General features: G+C 40.9%; 1 protein-coding gene across 2 annotated transcripts in view; it reads right to left on the bottom strand.

Moving 5' to 3' along the window:
- cacna2d3a (calcium channel, voltage-dependent, alpha 2/delta subunit 3a) overlaps positions 1–20,361 on the bottom strand; it is a 131,444-nt gene that overhangs the window by 106,137 nt on the left and 4,946 nt on the right. For both annotated transcript variants that reach the window (XM_038723463.1, XM_038723464.1), the window contains exon 3: positions 2,774–2,890. In XM_038723463.1, the coding sequence (XP_038579391.1) occupies positions 2,774–2,890 (117 nt within the window). The remainder of the gene's footprint in view (positions 1–2,773; positions 2,891–20,361) is intronic.

The following is a 20,361-nucleotide window of genomic DNA, read 5'->3' on the forward strand; positions in this document are numbered from 1 at the left end:
GCCAGGGATGCTTAAGGACAGCTGAGGGACTGCACGCTAGGTCAGACAGATGAGAGTTTGGGTAATAAAAGCAGAGAGAAATTGGAGAAAGAAGGGAAAAAAGAGAAAGAGGAATCTTGGATACTTCCATTGTATGTTCGCGACTAACAATGCATCACAAGGTCAGTGTTAAAAATGAAATGGTTATATTCTCCATGCATGTAAGCATTGGGCCTTTCTTGTCGCTCCTCCACCTTCTTCAAATTTCTTTCCTATAAAATTTATTGTTTTCCGTTTTCCCTCACTTCTTTCATCTGTCTTTGCTAAAGCACATTTCCATCATCCCCATTACCAGTATTCCCTCTCATCTTCTCATCAATCCCCATGACGTTTACTCCACACACATATTACCACACACTGGCATACAAAACCCCCTGAGATGCACAATTACCAGGCATCCTGCATCTGGGCAGACGGCTTCAGAGAAGCCATTAGCTAACCAAGTCCTCATATCTCCAGGGATTTAACGCACTCTCAAGGAGATGGCACACACAGACAACTGTGTTACTACATTCAATACATCTAATCTCACAGCTCAATAAAATGTACTCTTGTCAGTAAGTTAGTTTATTAGACACTTGCAACAGACAAGACATGTCTCTCAAATTTAGTTACATAAGTTGAATACAGTTGGTCCGGAAAGCAGCGGTTCCAGCACAATGTTCATTATTATAAGAAATCCCCCATTTTCTATTGAAGGAGTTAATAATATAACCAGAACAATATTCAATTAGAACCTTGCTTTCATGCCAACAAACGTTATGTAAGAGTAGGAGTCATATTTTTCAAAATGCCAGATGACTCATATTAGCATGAAATACTTCATCTTCTCTATGTGCTCAGTGAAGGCTGTTGTGCATGTAGACAGGTGGAAATGCGGATGCTTTCAAAGTAAATGTAACACTGTGAAAAAGGCATGGTCATGCAGTCCGAGTGGGCAAAGGTATCATACATAAGAATAATAACACAGACACAAGCAAAGCTGAAGCATGGAAATGGTTTGTCACTATCACTATCACTATCACTATCCCCCCCCACTCGCTTTCCTTTCAGCTTGTATCCTTGGACCAGACTCTCAAAGAGAAATCCAATTTCTGTTAACAGCACCATGTTGTCCTGATAGGATCTATCACCTGGAGCTAGAGCTGCAGCCAGAGAGGCAGTGCACCGTGGACGCATCCTGAACTGCACCTGTTACAGCATTGACAACCCACACACCCACCCACACACACACACAGACACACACACACACGCACACACACAAATCCACATGCATGCAGACATGCTCACACACAGATATGGACAAGTGTGTTCACCCTGTACATGTACACCTGTACCGACAACACTGGTGAAAGAAGCATTCAGATATTTTATTTAAGAAATAAATAATACAATATATAAAATACACCAAAATGAGTGAAAGTCCTGTGTTCAAAATTTTAAGTCAAAGTACACAAGTATTAATAATCGGAGGGATAGAGCTCTGGAGGAGGGAGTTGGGGGCAGCGCCGGAGCTTTTGGACAAATAAACACCCGCACCCGCACCAGATTATGATCTGATACTGAGCCGTTTACTGGTGGGGGGAACTCAGAGGAAATAGATTTTATTAAATTAACTTTTAATCATAATTTATGGTATTGAAAGCAGTGAGCTACTGAGTTTCCGACCTCCGCTTTTCACCCACAGCTCTGTGTTACTTCTTCATATTTATACAGAAACCGGGCAAAACGGGAGACTGCTTGGAGAAAAGTAAGTGAGGAAGTTGAACTACCTGGTAAGTTCAGAAAATATGTGTCGTTTACTTGACTCCAGCTATTGTTGTTCTTGACTGTGATACAAGTTAGCATGGCATGACCCTGATCGATCCAAACTCGACTCAGGAAACAAGAATTTTAAAAGTTGATGTAGTTATTTCAGCATCATTTTGAACCATTTATTGTAATTAAATCCCAACTAAATGTTTATTTTGGGTCCATACTGCTGGGCTGTGTTTATTCGCATTGTTGCATTGTATGTAATGTTGGTAACACACGTGCGAGTAGTCCTGAGGTCAAATTCATGCAAGACATGCAATTTGAAAATTAAATTTGCATTGTATGAGATCGCACCATTATACTTAAGCACAGTACTTCTCCACCACAGGATACTAATGCTACAGTCTATTCAGTCCACCTGTGTTTTAAAGACAAAACACACCCCATATATCCAGGCATACACACAGAATTGAACAAAACAAGGGATAAGAACATTTAAAACTTGAAATGAAATGATTTTAGTTTAAGTTTACAGCTTTGTCCTAAAGTGGCCTCTCTGATAATGATGTTTGGTCTGAGCAGATCAATAAAGTGACACAGACACAGATGGGTGGATCACAGCTCCTCTCTGTCTGTCGCCTCACCCACAGCACCTGTTCTCTCACATATCTCTCTCACACATGCACATAGCAAACGCAAGATGTGTCTGGTTTCACTGTGGCAATGTGACACTACAACACTCCTTCAGATATCCAACAGGGTGAGCAGCATAGTGGTCAGAAAGAAATACTTTATCAAGTGATTTCGCTGAGCTCAGTCTAACTTTACTTTTTAGCCTTTCTGGCAAAAGATCAACTGAAAATCATTTCTATTTTTTTTACATAGTTACTATTATTTGTTATATTCTACAGTACATGTGAAATGTAGATGGTTATAAATAGAACAATACCACATTTAAAAGATATATAGAAACAAGTACCTTCATTGCCTGGGCTTTCTTGTGAAACATCTCCTCCATGTCCTCTGCCAGCCTCTTTACGAGCTGTAGTCCATCAATCTCCTCCACTCGCACTGCCCTCTCAAACTCCTTATATTTCTGAAAGAAAACCCACACATTCATGTTATCAGGTGACAATTACTGCATTTCAATATTTCAATTACTTACTTTTAATAAAGTGATGACTGAAAAAAGGCATGTTTACTTTGCTCTACAGTGGATATGATAGTTGAAAGCATGCATGTCCCAGTGTAAGCTCATGCTAACGTTCAGTTTCCTATCTGCAGTAATGGTACCCATTATTTGGCTCACATCTGGTAAATAACCATATTCTCAGTCAAAGCAAAGTAAGGGAGGAAATAAGATACTCTCACATTCAAACTGCTTGCAGTCATGGGTATTAAAAACATACCTTATTATCTGGCAATTTTTGAGGTCGATAAGTTATAAAAAGCAGATTCTACACTACACCAAGTAAAAGCAATTCAAGTGTATTTATATAAACTAAAATCACACGTTGACAGCATATGACACCATCTATCCTAACAGTAGATCTTTGATAAGAACAGCTTCACAAAAAAAGAGTTTAACAGAAAAAAATGGGAGAAACCTGAGTGAAAACTACAGATTTCCTCTTCCAGTATGAACAGACATAGCCACAAAGTAGCCAGTAGTAGCAGTGGTAAAATTACAACATAGAGAAACATAATTACAATTTACAACCAAGGACCAGTAGAAATGCTGCAAAGTACTAAGCATGCATTATCAGCTGTCCAAATGCGCAATATAGCTTAGTAGGCGTTGCTTCTCCAAAGTAATCTACATATAAACGAAACCAATCAGCTCAGCCAAGAGAATTATTAGCCACCATCAAGTTTTACCAGCCACACATTAAAGTATCAATGACACACCCAGGCCCTCAGTATCCGCACAACACTAAATCACATTACTGTGCTATAAACCAATACTAGGGTGTTTAGCTTAACCAACGCCTTTACCGGGGACAGTGACATTAAGTCTCGCTAATTCCACACCCATACAAGCCACACACATATATTCAGAGCTGATCTAAGCAAGGGGGTATACTTGTACAGAGAAAAAAAAGAAGAAGAAAAGAAAACCATTTTTGAGATCTGTGCAAAGCTGCAGGCGGCTGTGTTTCACTCTTGGGGGATTTAACAGAAGATTACCGCCATATCAAATGGCATGCCCTCTCTAATGTTATGCCAACCTGCTTAGACGCATGCTCTTAGCTGCTCCTGTGCGTCAACACACACGAGGAGCAGGGCGAGGGGAGAGAGATCACAGTAGGAGGGGGAACGGGAACAGCAACAGAAACTAAGGCAGCAGCTTTTGGATTTAGGCAATCATTTAAAAAACTGCAGGACACTGCCGAACAGAGAGGAATATTTTTCTGCTTCAAACCAAAACCTTAGATAAGGGTGAATTATTAGTTATAGCTAAAGGTGGCAAAAGTGAAAGCAGAGCGGCTGAGCAAAACATACCGGTCACTTGAGTGAATGATGCCTAAGATAAGTCAGTTCATTGTGCAATGCCACTGCAAAAAAAAAAGCCCTTAATGGAAACAGTCAAGCACAAAAAGGTACACTGAGAGGGGACACTGAATTTGATCATTGATCGTTATCTTGTTAGAATAATGGGCACATTGCTTTCTCCACTTGCGTGTGTAAGATGATACAGGCTTCCTCGCATTTCCTCCGTCCCAAGAGAAAGACACAGCCAGACAGACAAACAGATGAGAAAGGGAAAAAGAGAGATAAAGGGAAACAAAAAGAGAGACGAAAGACTGTGACAGGGGGAGCAAACGCTGTGTGGGTCCAAAGAGATTCAAGAGATGCAAAAAGACAGGTAGGATGAGGAAGAAAGGGAAGGCAGAGTGATACTAAGTGTGAAAAGGTAGAAAGTAGAGGAATAGCATGATGGATGAACAGAAGGAGCATGGAAAGATAATACTGAAGTGAGAGGTCAGAAGGCGGTGTGTAGAGAGAAGCAAATTTACATTCAGTTTAATATTTTACGACATGAGCATTACTTGTACTGGACAAGGTAATAGATAAACTTCAAATCACTTGATTAAAACATTCATCATTACAAGCAAGCAATTATAAGGAGTGCAAGTGCCAGAGCCTGAAGGTACAACATTCCAGTGATACCAGGATGATCATGTAAGAGAGAGGTGCTTGGAAAAGAATTATTAGTGGAAAGAGGGTCTGATACATTAAGGTACTTTTGAGAAGATGATTGTCCAATGTACAGTGTAACAGCATCTTGGAAAACTTCTTACACCAGTAAGGAGCCAGGAAAGAGAGATTGAAAGACAACAAGCAGCAGGAATAGCAAAGGGCAACTGACAGCAAGAAGCCAAGGAGGGTTGAATAAAATCAGGTTCACACAGGGACAAACTCACTGTTTCATCTTTATCTCCATATCATAGAGTCAACACTCCGTTCATAGCCATAACACTGAACAGTCTGTGCGTCTTTGAAATGCTGCCGAAGTGGTGCCTTCGCTGCCAAATTCATTTGCATGTCACGGCAGAACAGTGAAGTATCAACATTCCCTTCAAAAGCCAAGGTGCAGCCATTCAAAATTGTTTCTGTTTCGCATATGGTAAAGATTGGATCAGACACAAGGAACGAAAGAAAGGAACAGTGGGAAGGCACACTTGAACACATCAATGTCCTTTTCGATTCAGAGCTGTGCTGCCTAAACAACTACCACAACCACGACAAGTTTTACATGTTCTCAAACAAACCTTTCCCCCCACCCAACAGCACTGCTAATTAATTGCAGCCTCAAGTAACATCTTCTGTGGCCAATCAAAGTGACTGGCTGATGACTCACAAGCCAAATCACAGCGACCGTAACCGTATGAAAATCAGAGCGATAATCCCACTGGCTGACTGAAGTGCAATATGTGAGAGAGACTGAAAATCTAGGTTTTAAGCCAATCCTGGTTCCCGGCTGGCGGTGGTGGGCTGTTAAAGCTGACAGGTCAGCGGCAGCTCAAACCTGAACTGGCTTGACTGGTTTCTCTTTATGCTTTCTCCCTTAACTGGCTCCCTATAGCTTCTTCTTCACTCTAGTTTGTGTATCCCCTGCTTTCCCCTTTCATCTCTCTCCTCTACTGCACCCACTTCCTTTGCTAATTATAAAAATGAATGGGCTGACTTCACGGACGCAGTCATAGCTAAGAATTGTTCTCACTCTCTCTCTCGCTCTCTTTCTATTGAAACCAGTATATTTTTGTCTACAGCTACACTAAATCCGTGTCCTGGAACTGGAGCAGAAACTGACAGAAACACACTTCACCAAGGCATAAGGAAAGTGTTAATGTGTTTGTGATCACGTTTGTGTGGTCAGTGAGACGCTAAGAGGGTCCAGCTGACCGCAGGCTGTCTGTTCAGTCTGGCTGACCAGAGCAGGACCAGGCCTAATTAGCCTGAAGCTATCCTCTTCACATCACATCATCATCACAGCAAAGCCAACTGACATGCCCAGGACCACCATTTACCAGGAGAGGGGACAGGGAAGCGGGCTTCAGTGGCAACTTTAACAGCAGTAAATGAGAAGACAACCAGAGGAATCAGATTCAGGCTCCTGTATTAATAAGTATCTGCCTCTGTTATGTTTGCTGGAGATTGCTCAAGTTTGTGCACCTGGCCTGATTTCACCAACGAGATTTCTGCTAACCTGTGATATGGGCTACGATTCAAACTTTTTGCAGCCATCAAAGATGTTGTTCCATTTTCTTCCCAAAATATTGCTCTTGTTCAGTCCATCATTTGAAATCATTTCACTTGCAAAAGTAACTGCTGAGATATCGGGTCATTGGTTGTTCACTTTAAGGGTCGATTCATGCAAATGACAAACATTTTCTTACCTACCACTTGCAGAAAGTGTTGGCTTAAATTTGCCTAGGTTTTAAAATATCCATCTGTGAGATTAGATGCTGCCACCCCAATATAATGAAGGTGAATGGACAGAAAAATGACATTTAAAAAACTCAGCAGCAGTGTCCTTCTAGAAACAATGTCTTGGAAAGCCACACTGGACACACTGCTGTTGAATTTTTTTCCACATGATCTTTTCACACTGTGAGCATGACAAACAAAGTTTAATTCACTTCCGTTGTATAAATCTTTTACATACTTTACATTAGAGTCCATGTGGTATCGCAAACATGACTGTTTTTTAGCCCAAACGTTAAAAATCACCTTTGTGAAATGTTTTTTTTTTTTTATTATTATTTTTCAGTTGGCTAGCAAAAAAATTCTGACGTACCTAGCTATGACAGTATTTCCTATAAACTAATGTTGGGCAATTTCTATCAAATTGGCATCCGACGGGGTGTGGGGTTGGGGGTTGGGTTATGGCAGTGGGGGGTCCTTTAAAAAGCTTACTATTTTATTTAACATCCTTGGGCAGATGGAATGTGGCCATAATGCCACTCAGAACACTGCTTGACCCAAGACACCGAGGGGATCACATGAAGCCACATGGCGGCAGCAGCAGCAGCAAAGCGCAACAGTCCAACAATCTTGCGCGATTGAGATAAGAGGAACAGGTCTTTCATGATCACCTAATCAGAAAATCTCTGGCCAGATAATTAGCCTCAGCTAGGGCCAATACAAATACAATTGGCAAAATAAAGCCTCACCCTGTGAATTACTGAGGTGGGTGAAAAGCAATGGCGGCAGGGGGTTAAATCACAAAGCCAACAATGTGATGTCTATCAGCCATTGGCGATGAACGATGGACATCGTCTTTCGGCCCAACCCTACTATTAACTTTTAGAACATTCTTTCTTGTTTTCTGTCTACTTCTATATCTTCAATTAACTATTTCACTTATTTTAAACAGACAAAAATTAGCTAACCTGCACCCCATCTATTCAATATTCTGCATTTATCTTTAACTCTCACAAATCACAAAACACAGATAGACCAAGCCAATACGCCTAAAGCCTACTAATGAGAGAGATTGCACTTATTTGCAAATGCTCGTCAAGGAGGCATGGGCATGCGTTTTTATGGCGTTCATGTGAGAGAAGCTTGATTCACAGGCGACAAAAGCAGCATGCAAAGGTGGGCTTACAACTCCCCTAGCAAGATATTATGCTGATATATAGGCTGATAAGGCTATCTCATGTGTCTGCTGAAAAAAAGTACTTTAAACTGTGCTGAAGCCAGAGACAGGCAGTGGTGACACATATTGTATGGTCTGTGGTAACTCAATATCCACCCCACCACCCCCACCCTTCTGCTGTGCCGCATCACATGAATGAGCTGATGCTGCTAATCTCTCTCCTACACAGTGTGACTGTGGGACAACAATCAGAGGCTAGAATCCCAATATCCAGGCTGCACTTTAGTATACAGAAACAGAGACATGTGCAAGCCTGCATGTACACACGCACCCACATGTAGACAAAACTCAATAAATTATACAATAAGCATACAGTAGATCAAAAACAAGAAATGTAGAAGAGCGCAAATCTCTTACTAATCATTTTTCTGTAATTGGCAGGATAGGTACATGCATACAAGCACATTTGTTGTTCTTTCCTCAAAATGTAGTGCTGGAGGGTATAGTTGTTAAAGACATTATGCTGTATGTGTTTGTATCAATGTATGTCGTTTCCTTGGGGTTTGATAATAAAGTGATTAATGAAGGGGAAAAAATCCATTTCACACTAAGACTGAACCCCAATCCCCCAAATCCCAGCTCATTTTACGCGTCGCCAGAGCCCACTTTACCTTGGCCCACTCTCACACAATCTCACAGCTGTTTGAATCTCTCTCTCTCTCTCACACACACACACGTACATGCACACAAACACACATCAACTGTCACAAAAAATGTATGCACAGACACACATACAAATTTTACTCTTCACATTCTTCACTTATTAATTGCTGATTTTCTTTCAGCTCATACACATGTGAATTACATTGTTAAAATGTCAAAAGGGGCAAATCACGATTCATAATTAACTATTTAAAGTTGTGAATCAGGTGACCTACATGTTAATGACTAAAAGCCCAACTTTAAACAGTGTTATTGATTTTGTTAGTTGGTTGCTCTGATGGCACCTGTCTCCCTAGCATACTCAACGAAACTGAACATGCCCAGTAGAAAAGGAGAGGAAGAAGCATGTGCCAAGGAGCCGAGCATACTACCCTGAACTGCAATTCTGTGTGCTATAGTATCCTGTCTCAAGCTGTGTTGTTTGGTTTTCATTCACAAAAAGCAGCCCTGTTTGCATCCGCCTGCTTGTCTGACTACAAGTAGATGCGTCGGGCTTGATGAACAAAAGAGACAAGGCTCAGAAAAGCCGCTGAAATTGTGTGTGTGCTGGAGTAGTAGAGGGGAGACAACACAGGGAAACAGAGACCAATAAGTCCACTTGACAGACTCTCTGATGTAATGAGCCACTGAAATGAGCAAGCATGTGGTACAGACATGGAAGTTTCTAGTGTGCATGACAAACTTTCTAGTGATACAATTTGCATGTTATTTCACTATACTGATGATCAACAACAACAACACAAAAAATTATGAAAAAAGGGAGAAAAGGGGAAGAAAGGAACTGAAATATATATTTTTTTCTTTCATTCATCCATAAGAGACTACTCAATTCAACATCAACTGATAAATATCAATATCAAGGATTAGCATCTGTTATTCATATTTTGTGGTGGTACATACTGTTAAGTACATTAAGTACAATTTACTTTACTTGAGTATTTTCTTTTTATATTATGCCATGCTTATAACACTACATTTCAGAGAGAAATATACTTACTACACCACTACATTTATCTGACTGCTGTAGTTAATTTGAATTTACATGCAAAACATAAGAAAAATGAGTGGGTTATAATTAGCCACACAGACAAGATAGAAATTTTAAATACTGTTTACTCATTTATGCATTAGTATTAATTAGTATCCAATCATATTATAATCCATAATAATATATTCAGTCTACATAATGAATTCTCTATGTACAGTAGGTTTATTTAAGAATTTTACTTGTCATGGAGTATTTGTGGATTGTTGTATTGCTTCGCTTACTTAAGAAAGGGAATACATCTACAACCACTGCTTGTATGTGTTCATTCATCCAAGTTACAGCTTTGTGCCTGCAGAGCAAGAACATGTATTCCTCTAGAACATGTTCAGGAGAACAAACGTCTTGCATTGTCATCATTTCATATAAAGGCCCACTGACTCCCCCAAAACCATGTTTGTAATTACAGCCAACATTGCTCGGGGAGGAGGAGGGGAGCAGGTACAAGGAGAAAGGAGGTAAAGAGAGAAAAAGAGAAGAGCTAGGTCCAAGAGGCATCATGTAGGTTAAAGTTAAATTCTGCTTTCTGCCACAGCATCACCGAGCCACTACTGCATATGTCTCTGAGTGTGCGACTGCGGGCAGAAATGAGGGAAAAACTAAGCGAAGGGAGACAGACTGTCTGAAACAATTGCAACTTGACTGATGTTGAATTTGTCTCTCCCGTGAAACACTCCAGGTCTGTTACTCTGGCATGGGGCAGGAGCATTAGCCCAAACCCACAGCAGGAAATCACTGCTGGATCACAGGATCTCCCAGGAACGCCAAATCGTTGCTATGCCCTCCTCTTTTCATACCCTCCCTTGTATGCCAGCCAACAAATTGTTCCCTCAAAAGAAGAGTGCCGGCCGGAGATGAAGTGGAACAATTAATTTCACGCTTGTCCTCCCTGCCTCAAAAGCATGTTGGTCTGAGTCCCGTATCTGGTGGCACAGAGACACTCCCCGCGGATTGTAAAACACACACACATACACACAGACAAAATGTAAATTAAACACTCAGTGTAAATGCTAATCACACAGACATAAAAACAAGACATCTTTAAACACAAATAAAACTTGGGGATCATAAACTCCTCTTGCCTGACTGCCCACACCTTCGTCGCTGCTCCATTCAACATAATGCAATCTATCAGTGTGGGAGAATATAGTATTGATCATAACGTGGAGATGTCTCAAAGTCAGATCAATGCGCTGTGAATGAACGGGGTGGATCGTGAGAGCACATGCATGCACGCACAGCTTTGACAGACCACTCAATCATGTGGTGAGAGAAGAGGGCAACTCCTGAAAGGAAATAAGACTGTGCCGTAAGAAGTGAGCAGTGAAAGGTTTCATTGTGGTCTGTCGCTGGGCAAATATAAAGGAACTAGTTCTGGTCTCTGCTGAGTCACATTCGAAGGCATTAAAAAGCACCTGTTGAACATATACAGCACATAAAGTAAAAATCCCAAACTACTCCACAGAGCATTTTGTTTGCCAGATGAATACACTGAATGTTTTTAAAACATCATAGTTAAATTGACGATTGATTACAATGAAAGATAACGAAATTCTGCCTTGTGTTGGGCTTAATAACAATCTTCCAAATCTGGCATCTCTTCGCTTTTGATTGATTAACGCTCTGTTAAGTCGAGACAGATAACAGCAGCTAAATAATGATCCTACAAGCCTTTCTTTATCATCACTATTACATGCTGGTTTCCTGTTCTTCAGTGTGTTGACAGCCGTGACAGCAGCTGTAAATGTGTAAATGTGTCATCAGAAGCGCTAACATCAGGATTGACTGAATGAAAAAGTAAATGGTATCATTTACAACTAAGATGTGGAACTTAGCAAGGAGTCATCAGCTGGAGTAGAAACATGTTCATTATCTCAGAGGAGTGGTCCCCTTTAAACTGTTTGCGTGTGAATGTACATTTCCTCCATAACACTAGTCTATAGTTAATCAGCTGGCATTAACTAGCTAGCTTGGAACTCTGAAAAGTGACCAAAGAAGCAGCAGTCCATAAAAGTTGAATTTTTTCCACAGTCAGTTTTCATCACTTATTTATGAAACCTTACTGCAGACAACCGACATTCAACCCCATACATACAAGCTATGTTTCTCTTTTTTATTTCAGAATAATTGAAACCACTTACTTACCTCACCCATTTCACTCCTCAACACCCGCAGCTCCTGAGTGTAAGTGCTTCTGCAGTGACAGAGTGTTTAAAGGCTGCCTGAGGGCTATTAAGAGGAAAAGTAGAATAACAGCTGTACACTAACATGAACACACACACACATGCACACACGCAAGGCCTTACGGCATAGCTGGTAGCGATGCTCAGGAGTTTGTCCCAGGGTGCACTACGTCTGTTGGGTATGCACCATTGCCCCTCAGAGTGGGTGCCAAATCCCTGCTCTCTCTAATGACCGCCATCTTTCAATGTCCTCACATGCCTTGCCATCATGGTGTACCCCTACACACACACACACCCACATACACACAGAAGCTCCTAGAGGGCTGAGGCTTCATCTATGCCAGCCTGAGAACATATCTACCCTAAAGAAATTCCTTTATGAAGGAAAGGCAGCATTTCTCTTTCAAAAATTAAAAAACTACTGGAAGTAGCTTCTCTACCATCTCCACCCCACTTTTTCTTTCATATAGCTGTAATTCACATCACCAAAAATTATAATAGCACCAAGCACAGGTCTAATTTGTTCACATGGAACTGATTAATAGTCCATAGTCTATCTATAGTTGCCTGCATTCAGTCGGTTTCAGAAGATTCGTGGAAAACATTTTTCATGCTTAGCAGCATGTACAATGGGGCCTGCTGCTTCCCTATTCCACTCCATACATTCTCACAGTCCCAAATTGATTCTAGCAGCAGCCAGCGTGAAAGTGGAAGGAGAGAGCAAAACATTGTGGTGGATGTATAAAGGTAATATTCATCCTTGCAAGTAGAGATTTATTATGGGATGTTACACTCCTTGGACTGCAGTTTGCTTTAAAGACTCACAAAGAAATGGGGGAATCACCTACAGTGGAGAAGAATACTTTTGAGCACCGCAAAACATTTATCAGTAGACACTATGAAGTTGAACTGACCATATAAAGATAATGAATAATTTGAAATAAATGTACAACATAAAATATAAATTAAAGATGGCATGCAGTTAATAATGGAATATGAACTGGAACAGCATCAACATAAACAGCATCTACAAACCGCTGCATCACTACAATATGAATTTGATCACTTTTACATGATATCAAGTATAGTAAAGCCGACCAATGCAGGATGTGTGAAGACGATGCTGATATCAAAGTTCTAAAAATCCTTCAATGGTCATTTCAAACAATCTTGATATGGATCCCTGACATTTGTTTTTTTAAAGGTGCCATGTGCACTTTTCAGTGGCCTCTAGCGGTGAGGTTTCAGATTGCAAACACTACCTTCTCAAGTGTGTGCTCGTACATGTGCTCGCACTTATGAGCGGAGTGTGTATGTGCAGTACCGGAGGCTGCAGTTTCAGGACCGGAATCCTAGGACCGGAACTGCATTCCTAGGACCCATGTTTACTTTGTTACTGCCAGATAGCTGGCTGGCTAGCTAGCTAGCTAGCTATGTTACTCTTTACAGCCCCCCGAAGCCAATTACCCTTACCACAACCATCACAGAGTGTGTGACTAAACATACGTTATTGATTATATTGCATGTCGACCAGTTAACCTGTCGGCCGACGTGCTAGCAGGCAGGGTTAAACTCCTTCGTGTTGATGTGCATTACCCCCGCCACTCCACTAGATGGCGCTGTTGCAAAATAACTATGGTCAAACTGTGGTTCCAGGATTGCGGGGGTCCTGAAACTGCAGTCTCTGGTACTGCAGCCACATATATTACAAAACACAGACATAACAAGAGACGGCATTGCACAAAATGCTTGAAACTCAGGTAAACTCCCACGGCAACGTTACAGGAAAATTTTTATCAACTTGATGTTGAACCAATACATGATAACGCTAGACTGACTGCATTTAGCTGAAATGATATGTCGGCATTAGATAGCCTTCCAGCTTTTCAATAACTATTTGTGTATCTTTCATCGGAGAGGCTCAGCAATGTCAACTCAGCTAAAATGTTTTGGAACAAAAACAGTGAGTTAGACGTTTCGGAGCAAACAACGGCAGACCCATGCTAATGTAGCTGTCTGTCCCTGCCTTGCATCACAATAGGCTAGTATAAACAAGCGTTTCCACCATCATTTCTTGCAGGCTGAAATCAACACTTTGACATAATACGGGTACAGAGGATAGTAATATGACTCGCGTTAGCAGGTGAAGTAATGTGGCAAGTCATACAACTATAGTATGTTGCAATGGATAACGTTAGCATTGTTAATGTTAGCCAGCAAGCTAACATTATCTAACTTGAGCCAACTAAAACACAAAATCACGATACATTTCACATGTTTTGCAGTAATGTTAGTTTATCTGTCCTATAAGACTCTGGGTCTGTGGAGTGGAGGCCTCTCCGTGACTCTAATGCTTTTCCGATGTTGACCGTGTTTTCACCCAACATCGATCTGATTCGCGTTTGGCGTGACAAGCTTCAACACATAAAATTTTTTGGTGGATTTTTAACCTTACATGGAGTTTGTGTTGGAGTCTGTGTTGTACTGGGAGCCAGCCGTTTTTTTTGGTGGTGACAGACTCCATTTTGTTAGCTGCGTTGTTGTTGCTGTGTATATTGTTCAGAATCAGCAGGCAAGAGGACCAAAAAAAGTATGCGGTGTAGGTGTGGTTAATTTTTTTGTCAGATTACAGCCACAAACATCTTGTTCAGTAAGCCCTCTCAAACTAAAAAAAAATATGATTTTACCTTCGAAAAGTCCACCGTACCCACGCCACATGCCAACAGCAATTTTACTGCCGCTAACTACTTGAAATAGGCAATAAAAAAGTGATTAATTGATAAGTGAATTCATTAAAAAAAACTACATAGGCTATAGCCCCTCTAAAGAACTGAGGCCAAGACACATACTAAGCGGGATATTTTACAGTTGAAAAATCACCTTCAGTCAATCAGTGCTCTCTGTTGGACAAACTACTTTCTATGGAGCTGCTGCATTTCCAGTGAATATTAAACAGGCCACTCATTTATTTATTACATTTAACAGCTGGTCATTTAAAATTTTTGGCTGCCATAGTTGATCATAATTTCCAAACTAACTTGACAGGCTCCAGAATCCATTAGCAGTCATTCAAAATGACAAAAATATGTCAAAAAGTCATATAATATGCAGTGTCACCTTTGTAGCATTTCATCAGACTTGCTTGTCTGTGTGGTGCAGCTTAACAGCTTAAGGTATTTTTGTGATATTCTACAAACCAGTATTCTTTACACTATAATCAGTGTATAATAATGAGCAGCAGAATCTGCACCACCCTCAGTTATTAAATTGAATGTCCATAACTGCTATTCTGCTTAAAGTTGATTTTAATAAATCTGTTATTACCACTATCAGCAGTAACACCCTGGATTTACCTGATTATTGACAAAAAAAAAAAAAAAAAGTATTAGTCATCAAACTTTTTGGGGGTATTTGTATCCAGCATTCTGTTCAGTAAGCCCTCTCAAACTGAAAAAAATATGATTTTACCTATTTAAAGTCCACCATACCCAGGCCACATGCCAATTTCCTTGAAGGAAGCCACCTGAAAAGGTCTTCTTCAACTGAGTGCTTTAGATGACTCAGTCAGATCTAGTAAAGTACAACTCAACAAGATATCACAACTCAAACAGTGCTCTCCCAAATGGTTTTGAAGACCAGTGAAGGGTTTTTGAAGAGGTTGTGTATGCTTGGAATAACCAAGACTTTATCAACACACACCTAAAGCATGGCCAGGAATAAATTAAACTTTGGCCATTAAATGATTAAGACAAACCAGTGCCGTGTTTGACCACTGGATAAGTCACAGGCTACATAACTGGGGATTAAAACATGAAATTGATTTTTGATGCAGTTGAAAAATAGGTTAAATCTGAGCAACAATTCCTCTCTGTGGACTAAATGTGGACTTTCCACACAGTATCTGTCATTGTTACTGCACATGCCATGTAATCAATGTGGCTCAACACTGATCCATACTGATCCTCTGTGTCTAAGTAATCGTTTGTCACTTACTCAGTGCTCAGCATTACCACAGTGTCATCTGCACATTAGCCAGCGCAGGCCGCAAGCCAACAAATGCATTACATGACTTGTAAAGGAGACACAAAAGGATACTAAAACAAATTCGCACTGATAGAGTGATAACGGCTTTCGTAATGTGTATTGAGGGAGCGGTAGTTCATTGAGTAGCAGGCAAAGGATAACTAAAGTGCATGTGTGTGCGCTGACATGTGTTCCCACATTGCTGTTTATGCATAACTGTACTGCTCCACCCTGTGTTAGCAAGTGTGTGTTTGTGTGAGATGATAGCAAGTGCAGGTGAAGGTCATCAGGAGCACCACTGTTGTCCCACTGAGCTGGATTTGGCAGCACTCTCACAGTCTAGGAGAAGTGTTGTGCAAATGGGGCGCAGTGCAGGGCTCCATAAAGTACAGCCAAACTTAAGTGTGTGTGTGTGTGTGTGTTGGCAGTCTTTCTGTAAAGGCAGAGGGGGTGACTTGGGATACATATTAAGGCCGCCCGTGAGTGCAGGGAGTGCACGCCATTGTGCTAGACCAGCGGAACTATTTTTCGACGATGTGGGCACAAACAGGCTCCAAAACACCGGCATGTCCCAAGATCCCCTCCCATGTATTCTTTAGTGCCATAGCTGCATCCTATCCATTATTAAAGCAGAGGGATGGAGGGAGAGGAGGAGAGACTTAGAGAGAAAGTGCGAGAGGGAAGGGGAGACAGAAAAATTATTGGGCAGAACGGCACAAAAACACATGGGTGACAATGTTGACAGGGGGATGAGTTGACAGAGAGGTTAAAGGTAGTAAAGAGGAGAAAGTGAGGTGAGACAACAGAAAGAGCTGGGGTGCCAGCTTATCTTCAATTCTGGGCATAACACAAAAAGCAAAATTATCTGAGCGTGCAGAGGTTTAGGACATTTAAGGAGGTATTTGTGATTGATGGAGAAGCTGTAATGGGTCTGATGTCCTTTCTTCTATTCAGTGTAATTCTTTATACAGGCCATCTTTACCTACAGCACACCGGGTGGACCCAAACAACCAGCAGGATGATTGATGCGGACGGCAGCAAGTCACAGATAGTCCTTCACACAATGCCGCACACGTTAATGTGCTTAATAGTACTAGTCCCGCCCCTTTAGCAAGTTGGGTAATGTTTACTCTCAGCATGCAATCGAGTCTGGAGCACATCAGGTGAACAATCTGTCATAATTACAGAAATCTGTGTGTGTGTGTGTGTGTGTGTGTGTGTGTGTGTGTGTGTGTGTGTGTGTGTATGTCCATTAATGTCCGGTGTAGCCACTGTGAGATGCTTTTTATCAGCAGGCCAACAGAGGCAGAGCCAGACCTCAACAGCCCGATGACAGATGACAGTGGATATTTATCTTCAGTGTTCACATTTATCATCTGAACAGCACAGAGCACAAGGTGTTACACTGTATGCAAACACTGTGTGTGTGTGTGCGTGCGTGTGCATGTATCTATCCTCCGCAGAAACTTCGGGAACTGTGGGAAGAAAAATCAACTTCCTTACAAACCCAAATTAACTACTAAATCAAACCACTTTTCACGCAGGCATATGAACTTAGTCAGAGAGACTGGGGATAAATCAAAGAGGTAAACCGAACAACAAGCCATCACAAGACACTTGATTTTCTAAGCCCACAAACACAGTGTCAGCATTTGTGCTCTTTAAGAATTTAAGTTCTTTAATCCGGTGGCAAAGGGCCTTGCTCCCTGCTCCTGAGCTCTCAACAGTAAAGGCAGGGTGTTTGATTCACAGTGGCTTTTCTCATGCTTTTCTCACCAACAAAGCACTAATTACAGTGAGTGGCTGTGTTGGCTAAAGCCTGGCCTGCTACAGGACATAAAAGGATAGCGGCACAGGCCGCACTCCGGCCTGCTAACGCTGTAATTAACTCTGTGATACGACATTCCTCCATCTTTCCCCGCCCTTCTCTCTTACTCTCTACTCACACACACACACACACACACACACACACACACACACACTTCTTCTTTCTCTTCCCTCTCCCTCTATAAACAGCGGAGGAATCAAATTTAGCACAATCATGCTTTGGTCAATGAGAACAAGAGAGGGAGGGAGCGAGGTAGCAGGAGAAGAAATGGGAGGGTTAGGGGAGGTTAGGGAAAGAGGGACAGTCATCAGCACACACCCCTACCCACCCCCTTCCCTCACCTCATCGCTAGGCGTGCTGAACCAAACCTGACAGCTATTCAATTTTCCCAAAGCTAAATCTAATCTGCAGCCGTCTCCCCCTCACTGACACACTGTTACACTGGAACGCCTCAGCCATCACCCACCCTTGGCAGCAGATTGGCACCATCACACATACTTCCCCCTCCGCCCGCTTCCACACTGACACTCTGACTCACACACACACACACACACACACACACACACACACAATGCCATCCAGGGGGCATGAAGTGCAAATAGAGGGCAAAAAGAGATAAGTAAAACTGCTCTTCAAATGAGTCTGAAGAACAAGAGAGTTCCAAGCAATTTTTTATTGTCAATGAGTTGGTATGTACCTCGGTTTCTGGGGTCACAATTTGGTGCGTTTTAAGTACAGCAGGAAAAAAAAACCAAAAACATTTTTGTCATTTCTTTTGAAAAATGTAAACATTCAACAGTGGCTCATTGGCCATAATTCTTCCTGTAAATGCACTCAAATACTGGATTACTGTCAATGAGATAATTAATAAAAATAAAATTAAAATAAATAAAAGTAATGCTACATCGTAAGACTCTGACCTAAACAACTGCAGCTTGCGCTCGTTTATACAGAGCAGGCACAACGGACTGTTGTAAATGACATGTTTGAAGTATTTCCACAGACATACCCGGCATCAGTTGAACAATGTCGGCATACAGTTTGACACTAATTTCTGCCCAGGGACTACCCAGGAAATCGTAATGCTTTGGTACAGTGGATCTAAATGTCAGGTGAGGGGCCTCCAGCTCTGGTCTCTCATTTGTGTTTACCATTCGGAGGCAGTGACACCAAATGAGCTCAATTAACCTGGCTAAGCGGGCTAATCCGACTAGCATGCTGCAGCTGATAGACAACAACAGGTGCACTGCCAAAGTGTTCGAATAAAACTCGAATTTCTGAAATCAAGATTAGAGAGGCTGAGTAAGGAAGGTTTTTGGTTTCAGAACCATTACACCCCTATTATTTATAATTTTCTTTACACCAGGCTGAAACACAGCAGCTTACATAAGGTATACTGAGGTTGTTAGTATACTGTATACTCCAGCACAATCCCAAATCACTAACAAAATGTTTGAAATATATCTTCTCAAAGGATTGTCGAAAGGTCTTCTCCAAGAATGGAATACTATATCACTTAATTTTACATTTTTATTTGTTTAAAAACACATAAATTATATAATCATCCTAGAAACTACTACATGTCATTTGTGGATATTTTTAGAATGTACACTCTTCCTCAGATAATTAAAATTCATCCATTCCCCAAAACAATACTGTGGTCATTACCTCAGTATACAAGCACTGATTATTCTCAGTTGGTAGCCAAGGCACTGTACATAGACTCTCACATGTATATTTACACAGTATAACACAGAAATCATTCTAGTATTGAGTTTGTCTAAGTAACTTTAAGAACAAGAAATAAAAGGCACTTAAACAACATCAATTTCTTTGTAAGTATGACATATGCATAACATTTATAAAGGAGAAAATGAATGCTAAACCAAGTGCTGTTAATATGAGTGGCTGAGTGGAAAACATTTTAAAAAAATAAATAAATAAAACTCACATAGCAAGAGTCATTCTCCTACTGTCCCATTCAAATATGTAATTAATTTGAAATGAACATGAAAAACTGAAATGCATAATCATTTCCACTTCGAAATTAGATAATTAGTCATGCTCTTAAATCTGGTTACTGTGACTAAAATACATATTCAGAAGAAAAATAGATTTTTTTCCCCCCAAAACAGACAAACATGAAACTGCCTTCTTTGGAAATATTAAATTATGTTTCTGTGAAATATGTCTTGTAGAGCAGTCTCCAGTAGATCAAAATATATGTCGCCATCGTGCGTAAATCACTTAACACATCATGCGAGACAAAATTCACTGATCTCACTGTATTTTTTTGAAAAAGTGAAACTGGTAGGTTTTCATTTCCTAGTTTTCAGTTAGTCAGTCAGTGATAATATATACGGCAGAATTTACTGCACAGACAGACAGACAAAAGTGCAGTGTGTACTGCATTTATTTGACGCAAATCAAATTAATATTTTGGAGCAAAAGCTGATGACTATATCTACAACAGTGGATATAAATTGAAGAACGTTCCTGTCCTCCCTCTCTGTAACTCTTTCGCTCTATACTCCATGAACCTAGCATCCACATGTTGTGCGTCTCTTTCTAAGCCTTTTGCCTCTTCACTTCACTGGACAACTTTAATACTGCTTTATATTTTTCATCCACCGCTTCTTTTTGAGGAACTGCTCTATAC

The sequence above is a fragment of the Micropterus salmoides genome, unplaced genomic scaffold (assembly GCF_014851395.1).
Source record: "Micropterus salmoides isolate LMB-PRFRI ecotype aquatic unplaced genomic scaffold, ASM1485139v1 Ms_hic_scaffold_16, whole genome shotgun sequence".
In the NCBI taxonomy this organism is placed as follows: domain Eukaryota; kingdom Metazoa; phylum Chordata; class Actinopteri; order Centrarchiformes; family Centrarchidae; genus Micropterus; species Micropterus salmoides.